This window comes from Carassius auratus, chromosome 9 (genome assembly GCF_003368295.1).
Source record: "Carassius auratus strain Wakin chromosome 9, ASM336829v1, whole genome shotgun sequence".
Classification (NCBI taxonomy): domain Eukaryota; kingdom Metazoa; phylum Chordata; class Actinopteri; order Cypriniformes; family Cyprinidae; genus Carassius; species Carassius auratus.
The window spans coordinates 23,040,481-23,052,045 of NC_039251.1; the positions used below are offsets into that span (position 1 = coordinate 23,040,481).

Sequence of the window (11,565 nt, forward strand, 5' to 3'; positions counted from 1 at the left end):
AATGTATTCTTTAGAAAAACTGTGTTAAATCTTATTACGTTGCTTCTGTTCTTCAGATTATGTAATTATTTGAGATGAAGAGATGAAAATACGACAAAATGTACTAGGGATGCCTGGGTACAGAACAGAACACACCACAGAACATCCCAAATAAGCAGATATGCAGCAGCCTGAACTCAGCAAGACAGGGAAATGAAACTATAAATCCCTTTCTCTAAGACTTAATAAGTACAATCAAGAACTACTCAGAGCTCAGTTACACAATGCTTGTAAGCTGACAAACGTGGACATTAACTTTAATTCAATACCAAAATGTAACGTATTTTCCATTTAAATATTTTATGTATGTTATGTATTTTAATATATTAACTATATTTAAATACAACTGTTTAAACTTGTTTAAAGTTTGCTTAAATTCTCCAGCAATGTGACAAGTAACGTTAGAAATATTCTATGCATTCTTCTAATTATATGAGGCCATAAAACTGCGTGCGTGCGCATAATTATAAAATATTGTCCAAAATAGATGTAGTATTGGCTGTAGTATGTGAGTATGACTGCTGTCTCTGGTTACCCTGAACAATGTTACGAAGCAATGACCAACCTGCTACACGAAAGGATTTCATATGTTCACGCGCGTGTAATAAGAGATTACAACTGTTCCATTTTACGCACTATTGTAAATAGCTTCGGGTGACTGATAAATTTGCCCAAAACACTTATTTGCATTTGACACTTTGGTGAAGGAACGGGAAGTTGGTACGGTCTGCGCACTTACGGGTGCCATCGAAACGGGTGGCGATGGTGTCGAGGAAGGTGTTCTGCGGGGCCAGCAGTCCTCTCATCACAGGCATCCTGGTGCGGGTCGACTGCGTCCTCCTCGAGCTTCTGCGCCCAGCAGTTGACTCCTGCTCAGCCCCGAACCCGGGTAAGAATCTGGATGTTCCGGGCGCGCATCCTAGACCCTGCAGGAGCGCCCCGATCCGTGATACGCGAGGCTCCACTTTGGCAGCTCAACAGTTACCATATCCTTTAACAAAAAGCCCACATATCTGCCTCACATCGTGTCAAAGAGGACAAAAATCCGCGTACGTGTCTTTGTAAGTCAGGTGCTTGGAGATGAGATGAACCTGTGCGTAACGGCAGCGCTGGAGACCGGAGCTCTGACTGGTAAGGCGACTGCGCACTGATGCCGTGTGGACTCCAGTGGCACCACGATCCTTCCTTTCTACATCTATATTACTGGCTTTCTCTAGTTGCTCATACCAGCAGGTGTCACGTCACGTGGGGAGCAATCTGGTAAGGAGGCTAGAACCCTTGCTTCTCGTCTTTTTATAAAAGATTTTGTATTCAGATTAAATTATCTAAAACAAATCAAATTTCTGATTTTAAAAAATCGAGTTTCTAAGGTTCTTACAGTTTCCTGATTTTACACATAAAAAGTGAGATTGTTTTATTTAAGGGTCAGTAACGCAATGATCATTTACTGGATCTAAGTTGTTAAAAAAATACATTGGCTAAAATTTACATGAATAGTCTACACCTCCATAATAATAAACATGTCTGTCAAGGTGGTGTAACCTTAACTTTTTTAAAGAAATGGTGGCATGAGTAGTTCAAAGAACCAGATAGAAAAAAATATATATATATTGTACAAAATGTAAATATGTTTCAAAAATGGATTTAACTATTTGCAAGAGTGTTTTACTACTACTCTTGACTATTTTTTTTTTTTTTTGGATTTAATTTTATATACGATCAATGTGTTTGTGGTCAATAATAATAGAACAGAATAATAAGGGAAAAAAGCTTTACTGTCATTTTTCTCCAGTGTGGTCGGAAAAAAAATACATTGTCCCCATGGAACAGCCTTTAACAAGAAAAACAAGTGAACGATATGTAATTTGACACAGGCAATAAATACAATGTCAGAACTCACCACTTAGGTTAAAACAATAGTCCAAAGTATAAAAAGAGAAGAAGAAAAATAAGTAATATATATGGCAACATTTTGTTATTTTTCTTTTAAATGTTGGTGTAATGTTTCAGATTGAAAAGCTCACACCCTCAAACCTAAAGTTTAATGTCACCTTGGCCTGCAGACTCACATTCCAGATGCCCAAAATATTCCAAAGGACGACACACTTTAGAGACTGAAAAGATATTAGGCCACAGCTGTAATGCAAAACACGCATTGATTTTTTTTTTTTTTTTTTTTTTTTTTTTTTGGTATTGTATTGTAACTTGACTTTATCAGAAGTCCTTTACCATGTCTTGCATTGCTATAAAAATATATTAAATAAATAAAAGGTAGATTTCAAGTATGCTAAACCATTACAATAAACACCGGCATAAAGGACAAAATATTGTGGCAGTCAGAGGGAACTCTTACTCCAGACTGAGTGATGGTATGGCGACATCTGCCGGTGAGTCTGAATCCTACAGGAGCTGCCAAACGACTGCTCAGTGCTCACTTTCACCCCCTTCCTACTCAGACAAACTCAGAGGATATGAGCACACCGTTTCAGCAGCACATGAAGGGCAGTGCTCTTGAAGTTGGGTTGAGAATATGGACTACTCAAGAAACAGAATGCGTTTTGGAGGTTGGGTGAACCTGTATATATCTGTCTTACATTCATCTTCTGTTTCATCTGCTTTTGTTAATGAAGATTCGCTGGAGGCATGGAAACTAGAAATCACCCTTATATGATGTGTGCAGGGGAAGGCTGGTACAAAACCAAATCATTAACAGTTTGGTTTATGGAAATTGGCACTGGTGTCGCCCTTATTCTGTTATTTTGGTGGCGTCATGACGCACTTTTATGACGCGGTAGTACCAATTCTCTGCATAGCCTACTTGATAAATATATACCTAGGTCTATTTTTAATGAGTTTTAAACAGAACGAAGACCAAGTTTAAGTGGTTGCGTTAAACGACTGGTTTTTAATTCTGATAAAAGTGAGTGGAATTGCAGAGAGGTCCAAAATGGGCTTATGGTTCTAAATAATATTTTAGTTCTAAATAAATAATAATCTATGTTTCATTCATTATAATGAATTCACTTCGTGAATAGTGAATTCTTTATTCATGTGTAAAATATTGGTCATATTGCTTTCAAAAGTAACGCAGAAGTCACGTGGTAATTATTACTTTTCACCGTGTTAATGAGAATGGATTAATGCATGTTCTATTGGGAGAAATACAAAATGCAAAAAAAATAAATGTAATTATAATATAAATAAATGTATGAAAACAAATACGACACGGGTTTATCATCACAATATTATAGGGAAACAGCTTGAAGGTTTTAATGATTTTAAGAAGATTGACAGTTACATATGACATGGCCATAACCACAATATTATTATTAACCAAAATGTAATATCATAATTCAGTGTGGGGAAATGTATTTGTGTGTGTGTGTGTGTGTGTGTGTGTGTGTGTAGTTTTTACAGCAGGTACTACATGTTTCAAATTTATTTATCATTGGTAGTTTTAACGATTCTTCCAACATGCATTTAATGGGCTAATTAAAAAAAATCTAAAATTAATTTAAAATATACTGAATTTATACCTACTGCCTACATTTATTGGATATCAGAATATTAAAATGAGTTTTGTGTTCTAAGCTATTGTTTAAATTGATTTATTCAAAGTCATTAAATCTAAATTATTTTTTTCACTTTTTTACAATTGAAATAAAAATGACCAAAAATTTTGAACATTTTCTAACTATTGCCCATTTGATTTCAGTTGTAAAATGTGAATAAAATGGATTTGTGATCCTACAGTTCAACGAATGTTCCTCATTTCTGAGCTGCATAGCGTCTCCTAGAGGAAGACAAGTGTCTGTCTCAATGCAAACAGCTGTTCTACACAAACATATGCCTCTAATGAAGGAGGGACTAGTCGTTTGAGTGTAGTTCCGTCTTCTCTTGGATTGGTGGAGGATTATCTGATTGCAGAAGTACATGTATGAGCAGAGCTGGAAAGAGCCAATGCCATCCGCTCAGCTGATAGGAAACAGCGCCTTCCAAGACTCAAAGTCAACCATCAGATATCTCTCCATTTACTCCAATACAATCTCAAAAGAAAAGGTAGGCGTCGAATATTAAGCCGCGATCGTTCAAAATAGTCGTTAAATCATCTTACAGTCGCTGTTGCTTTATTTGACGTTTCCTGTAAATTGCTACCGGTATGCTAATAGTTCTAATGGTTTTGTTTCGCAACCGGTGCCATTTGGAACTGCAATAAGACTTTGAAACATTTGTTAATAGTGACACAATTGATGCAATACGTCAGGTGTCAGGTGCAGTTACTTTAGTTGCATGAGAATAGCTGATCTTGTCTCTCACAAAAGCTGGTATATCAGTACATAGATGATAACACTATAATTATTGTACTTGCAAAAACTGGTATTAGTATAGCCATTTATGAAAAAAATGAGATTTATGTTTATTAGTCTGCAGGCTCAAAACTTCTGTTCGTTAAAACAGGTTTAAGGCAAAAATGCTGATTCACTGGTTTTGTAACTTTTCTCAATGGAATCTATTCATTCTTCAGGGAGTAAGTACTGGCCTTACTATACATCATAACATCTAGCTGTCATCGGTCTTGCAGGGTCCAAAATGTCTCAGAAGATTAAAGCTGGCTCTGTGGTGGAGATGCAAGGAGATGAGATGACCAGAGTCATATGGGAGCTCATAAAAGAGAAACTCATTTTCCCTTATCTGGAGCTCGACCTGCACAGGTGAGATTAATGTGTGTGTGTCACTGTCACAGCGAGTGAGCATTTTTTTCATTAAATCTGATTTCCCTTGTGAATACTCAGGTTTAAGCCTGTATGCTAATCTGATTTAATGTCACTTTGCTGCCAATTAGTCGTTTCATACCCACAGCGCTAATATTAAGGCCATATTAATACTTTATGCACTATGAAATCATTTTGAAATAATTAGTAAACTCCTTTCATAATATATTATTTATCTATATTATAAAATAATTAATATTCATTATAATTAATATATATATATAATTAAAATGTATCGAAATCTCAATAATAAATAATATACTGTTAATTTTATTTGTTACTATTTATAACCAATATAAATTTGCCACTGACTTATTTTAGTGACATAACTGTACATTACTATCAATAATCATTCCACTGAGCAGGCTCCTGAAGTTTTATAAATATGACATTTCCTGTTGTACAAATGTGGTAATCCTCAAGGCCAAAGGGAAATATTATCTTCCCATAATTTAAAACTTTTATTACCTAGCATTACTTTCTGTGCTTTTCTGTGTTCTGAATTGTCAGCATCTGTTCTTTGAACTTTATAAGTTATGGTTTGATCTGAATGGCTCTTTAACTATGATGACCAGCTTTTTTTTGTAAAAAAAAAAAATCAATAGATAAATCAATCAAGTATTTAGCATTGTGCATGAACTTGACCTAGAGGTTTGAATAATAGTTGCAAGGTAAAAAGTCGGTCGGTTATTTGGCTGATAAGAGTATTATCAGTATGTTAGCAAACAGGGTTTCGTCACTTAAGGGGGGATCTCTTGACGCCTGTCCATTCAGTCACTTTCACTGAACTTTGGACTGGTCTTTGAGCTTGTATCGTAAGATTGTTTGTGTATGCTTACTTGTCATTTGTGCTTTTTGTTGCATTGTTGAATGCCATCTTTGCATCACAGGTTTGCTTTGATAGATTGAACTAAGTCTATGGCAACTCTATAAAAAAAAAAAAGCATGTTAAATTGTTTTGAAGTCCTCTAGCGCCACCAACAGTTTTCCAGAATCATTATAATAACAGGGATTGGAAAGAAAGTGGGTGAAAGGTCACAGCTTACTCAACACAATAGTGAGGACACCGAACAAGGAAAGTATGGGAAAGTTCTGTCTCCGCTGGCAGTGATGTGTTGTAGCTCAGGGACGCTCTCTCCAAAGTGTGTGTGAAGTCTGTCACACTCTTTCTAGCTAGTTGTTGAGTCTCTGTGAGGATGCCTTCATTAGTTTTAGATATTATACATATGGAGATATGTATCATTTTGATATGTCGATTTTCTTTGACCCACTACGTGTTTAAGTATCTTGATTCTAATTGTTTTTCAAATACAGTGGTGGCTGAAAAAATGGTTTTAAGTCAGTTATTTTCTGGAAAACGCTGCTGGCAATTTCAATGGACTGCTCGAGGTCAGCCTAAAAAGGTGCTCAGTACAGTTGATGGACCAAGGCTGCACATTGTCACAAAAGTAAAAAAAAAAAAAAAAAAAAAGATTTACATATGAAATATCTCCCTTTTGGAGTGGACTTCCCCAAACATGCACACTACACACTGACTAAAATTCAAAAAGTGAAAAAGCACTTCAAGTCAAAATAAACAGTTAATCGGATGTGTGTCATTGCATTGTCTCAAATTAATTTAATTTGGGATTTTCCTTAGCTCTCAGTTATAATCATCAAAATTAAAAGAAATAAACATTTGAAATATTTCAGTCTGTGTGTAATAAATGAAAATAAGATAAAATAGGAGTTTCACATTTTGAATGGAATTAAGGGAAAAAAAAACAACTTTTTGATGATATTCTAATTATATGACCAGCACCTGTATAAACTACAAACAAATAATAATAATAATAATTATAGTTCCTTACATTTATATAGCGCTTTTCTAGACACTCAAAGCGCTTACATAGTCAGGGGGTATCTCCTCATCCACCACCAGTGTGCAGCATCCACCTGGATGATGCGACGGCAGCCATAGTGCGCCAGAACGCCCACCACACACCAGCTTACTGATGGAGAGGAGACAGAGTGATGAAGCCAATCAGCGGATATGGGGATTGTTAGGAGGCCATGATGGTCAGAGGCCAATGGGCAAATTGAGCCAGGATGCCGAGGTCACACCTCTACTCTTTTCGAAAGACATCCTGGGATTTTTACTGACCACAGAGAGTCAGGACCTCGGTTTAATGTCTCATCCGAAGGATGTCAAAATAATTTATTTGTAGATGATATAACAGCAACTTGGAGAACTAAGAAGTACTGATATAATAGCCATAGCGGAACTAATTCAAATTCAAACAGTAGTCTTAATTGAAACTTTAAAAAATCTGTTTTATCACAGTAAGAAATGAATTGTTCTATTTCAGTTCACTAGAACAGTGTGACTTTCTGCTACATTACCATGGCACTAGTTTCCCATTGACCTCATTTAAAGCGTGCCATGGGATGCCATCTGTCTGACTGGTAGCATAGTGTAATGTAGTTCTGAGTCCAACATCACCAATTTGGCTGCCACTGTGAGCTAGGTTGTAGGTTTTTATTTTTTTTTATTTTGGACTCAAAGCAGCTCATAGGTGTACTACATGTATAAGATATGAAATGAAATTTTACTTTTTCCATTTGATTCAACATCAATTAAATTTTCTAGAATAATAGACCTTTGGAAGTTGGAACTGTTTTTTTTGTCCACTGAAATGGAATTTGCAATAAGAACATAATCGAATGATTTACATAGTTTAGCAAAACTCATGAGATTTCTGTTTTGCTCTCTGTGTGGTAGCTATGACCTGGGAATGGAGAACCGTGATGCCACTGATGACAAGGTGACTGTTGAGGCAGCCGAGGCTGTGAGGCACTACAACGTTGGCATCAAGTGTGCCACCATCACTCCTGACGAGAAGCGTGTGGAGGAGTTCAAGCTCAAGAAGATGTGGCGCTCTCCCAACGGAACAATCCGGAACATCCTGGGAGGAACTGTGTTCCGAGAGGCTATTATCTGCAAAAACATTCCCCGCTTGGTCCCTGGTTGGATCAAGCCTATAATTATCGGCAGGCACGCACATGGAGACCAGGCAAGCAGCTCTTACTCATTAGAATATCTGTAATTAAACCTAACTGCGGATTTGTATGAATCTTTTATCATACTTTCTGCTGTTTTATCAAAGTTCACATTATACCTAAGCAATCATTCTTTAATATCGGTGAAATCACATTACAGGTAAAAGGTCTCCTGAGATAATCTGTCCATTTCAATTTTAACAGTACAAAGCCACAGATTTCGTTGTTCCTGGTCCTGGAACCGTGGAAATGACATACACACCTAAAAATGGAGGGGAGCCAATCAAATTTGTTGTCCATGACTTTAAAGGTAGTCTACATTGATTCCAAATTTCCATTGGAAGTAGTAAGATTTTGCATACTATTTTATGAAAACTGTGAATTTGGACATACTATTCTTTTCACATACTGTTTTGCACCTACTTTATAGTCAGCAAGTATGTGATTTTAAATGTAGTCTTTCTGTATGTCAAAGATGTTTCTGTCTCTGAATGGTGATGTCATCACAGCGGACGGTCACCTGTGAGAGCATTGCTCTGTATGGTGATGTCATCCTAGCAACATTGAGCATGTTTGTCTCGTCAGTGTTACAGTTTGAGGCCCCATGGCCAGATTAACACTGATTTGGTATTTGATTAGAAATTATTGGAACATATCCTAGTTGTTTCTAAATAGAACTGGCACAAGCTCATCTGCTTTTAGACCAGGTTTTCTTGACCGTATGTGTGATTATGTATGTTTAGGTACTGGTGGAGTGGCTCTGGGGATGTACAACACCGACAGCTCAATCCGGGACTTTGCTCACAGCTCTCTCCAGATGGGGTTGAACAAAGGCTGGCCGGTGTACCTCAGCACCAAGAACACCATCTTGAAGAAATACGATGGCCGTTTCAAAGACATTTTCCAGGAGATCTATGACAAGTGAGTCCTCAGGGAAACGGTTGTTTGTCATATGTCATTTAATAAATTCCCCCTGGTAATCAATCTAGTTACTCAGGGTTTTTTGAATGAACGAAAACCAAACCTGTTTTAAATTTCAATTTACAGGCTTGCATGTATACGACAAACACTGAAAAGTAAATTCAGGAAAAAAATTATGAAAAGCATTCTGACAGTGTGTGTTTGTGTGTGCAGAGAGTACAAGGCTCAGTATGAGGCCAAAGGCATCTGGTATGAGCATCGGCTGATTGATGACATGGTGGCTCAGGCCATGAAGTCTGAAGGTGGGTTTATCTGGGCCTGCAAGAACTATGATGGAGATGTGCAGTCAGACTCTGTCGCTCAGGGTGAGTAAAACTGCTGTAAAATGACAATTGATATTCATCTTTTCTTTTGCACCCCACCAATGAATGCCAAAACATTGTCTGAAAACAGTTACATGAATGAATAGTTTAGCATTGATTGAACACACACACAAAAGGAGGATAAGCTCAATGTTTGCTTCTGTTCAAAAGTAATAACATTTATTTTATTTAAGTATTTATCATTTATTTATTTTTTAAATAAATTAATGCTTTTATCCAGTATATTGAAATAAAAAACAGCCTTTTAATTGTAAAAATATTTTGGAATATTAGTTATTACTGTATTTTGATTAAATAAATGGAGTCTTGGTGAGCAGTAGAACTTATCTTAACTTTTTATTGTATGATATTGTTTAACTGGTTTAAAGGATTAGTTGACTTCCAGAATAAAAATTTAGTGATAATTTACTCAATTTACTGGCTGTACGTGATCCCAGCCGAGGAATAAGGTTCTTCTGTAGTGAAACAATCAGTCGTTTTCAAACAAAGAACAAAAAAAATTAATATACTTATACAGTGTGAACGTGCAAAGAAAGTCAAATGTCATTTTCAAAAAAAGGTAAAACAATATTGGAATTTTTTGGTCACCCTACCTTTTGAACCAGACTACAGATGAAAAATCAACCACACGTGACGATGCCAATGTGATTATGTAATGTGTGAAGTCACACTAGTGCAAGATGAGCATTGTGGTTAAAAAGTATAGCAATAATTTTTTTATTAAAATTAAAATATTTTTTTTTTATTATTGGCTAATCGTTTGGCTAGATGAGCCCTTTTTCCTTAAAAAACAAACCTTTGACTGAAAAAAGAAAGACATGAATATCTTGGATGACATGGGTGGGGGGCGGGGTGAGTAAATTATCAGGAAATTCTAATTCTGGAAGTGAACTAATTCTGGAAGTGAACTAATCCTCTAAGACCTTGCATTTGCACAATATTACTCGCTATAAAAGCATTCTGAAAGAATTATGAAATTTACAGAGTAAACATTCTTTTTCTAGGTTATGGCTCATTGGGTATGATGACCAGTGTGCTTGTGTGTCCTGATGGGCGTACAGTAGAAGCTGAGGCAGCCCATGGCACTGTAACACGGCACTATCGCATGCACCAGCAGGGCAAAGAGACGTCCACCAACCCTATTGGTGAAGAAAACACACTTCACTAACCACTCTTAATGATTTAAATACACAAATGAGGCACTGAAAACTGTTATTCATGATCTTGTATGTCCCATCAGCCTCTATCTTTGCGTGGACACGAGGGCTGCTGCACCGGGCGGAGCTGGATAAGAACGCAGAGCTGCGGGTGTTTGCTGAAGCACTGGAGGCCGTTTGTGTCGAGACCATTGAAGCTGGTTTCATGACAAAGGACCTGGCCATCTGCATCAAGGGCATGTCTAGGTACAGCCATTATCTTGCTCTTAAACTTTTGGGATTTATTGAGGGCCTTTTTTATTTATTATTATTAGTTGGAGTGGGGTTAGATTTATAATAGACTGCATCAGTGTTAAATGCTTGATAAAAGTATAGCAACAAGACTTTATTAACATGTGTTAAGTTATTTTAGATATTACAATTTTTCCGAGTTTTATTATTTATTTATTTTTTTCATCCTTTCTTTTTTTTTCCACAGTGTCAAGCGCTCTGATTACCTCAACACTTTTGAGTTCTTGGACAAACTGGCTGAGAATCTGAAGATTAAGTTGTCAAGCCAACCCAAGCTATAAAGCTGCTGGGTGTTTGACGGGGTGTACACCCACACACACACACACTGACAATCAACCCTCAACCCACCTCATGCCGCAGACTCTTTTAGTCTAATTTCCTGTCTTACTGGGAGCAAAGACAGAGAAATGATTGACTTCACCACTAAAACCAGTAGGGGGAGCAGTGCACTTACAACTGGACGATGAAAGTGCTATTTTAAATGCCAGGAGCCACTGTTATGCTGTAACCTTCATTATGCTTTTAAAAACAAATGAGAAACATTCATATAGTAAATTATATCATTGTTTATACATTTTATCATTGCAACAGTTATTTTCTTTGAGACATATTCCCTGTAGTGCATAAATGCATATTTGTGTGCTACTGCGATCTCTCAGGTGCTTGAACACCTGTTGCCTTATTGTCTGTGTGTGTAGTTGTCTTGTCTTTCGAGCAGCCACTCTCGAAGCCATCCCAGGTACAGTGAAATTAGGTTTTAACAATGTAAATACCTATTTTTAACTGAAATACTGGTAGTTTATTCCAGGTAGACATTCCTGTTCATTCTTCACTCAGTACAACTGTCTGTCACTGCATTACAAATTAATTTCCTTATATGGTTCTGTTTATGTCAGTCTGTGTGATTCTGTGATCAGGTCTTGTGTTATTATGACATCAATAATAAATTAGACTTTTTAAGAA

The 11,565-nt window shown here is 36.7% G+C and overlaps 1 protein-coding gene across 3 annotated transcripts; it reads left to right on the forward strand.

Moving 5' to 3' along the window:
- Positions 1–2,522: 2,522 nt before the first annotated feature.
- LOC113108771 (isocitrate dehydrogenase [NADP] cytoplasmic-like) lies at positions 2,523–11,565 on the forward strand. 3 transcript variants are annotated; one of them, XM_026272070.1, is made up of 9 exons: positions 2,523–2,603; positions 4,622–4,751; positions 7,573–7,864; positions 8,055–8,160; positions 8,594–8,771; positions 8,985–9,136; positions 10,159–10,299; positions 10,395–10,557; positions 10,790–11,565. In XM_026272070.1, exons 1-9 carry the CDS (start codon positions 2,570–2,572, stop codon positions 10,881–10,883), a joined length of 1,290 nt encoding a protein of 429 aa, XP_026127855.1. In that variant the 5' UTR covers positions 2,523–2,569; the 3' UTR covers positions 10,884–11,565. The 3 variants fall into 3 exon arrangements, with proteins under 3 accessions (XP_026127855.1, XP_026127856.1, XP_026127857.1); XM_026272071.1 differs by lacking the exon at positions 2,523–2,603 and adding an exon at positions 3,880–4,098; XM_026272072.1 differs by lacking the exon at positions 2,523–2,603 and adding an exon at positions 3,973–4,098 and having other exon boundaries at positions 4,565–4,751.

Excerpts from the sequence above, each read along its gene's own strand:
- LOC113108771 (XM_026272070.1), top strand. The coding sequence starts at position 2,570 with ATGGACTACTCAAGAAACAGAATGCGTTTTGGAG. Across the intron at positions 8,161-8,593 it reads TGTTGTCCATGACTTTAAAG|GTACTGGTGGAGTGGCTCTG; the intron begins GTAGTCTACATT and ends ATGTATGTTTAG. Across the intron at positions 10,300-10,394 it reads GACGTCCACCAACCCTATTG|CCTCTATCTTTGCGTGGACA; the intron begins GTGAAGAAAACA and ends ATGTCCCATCAG.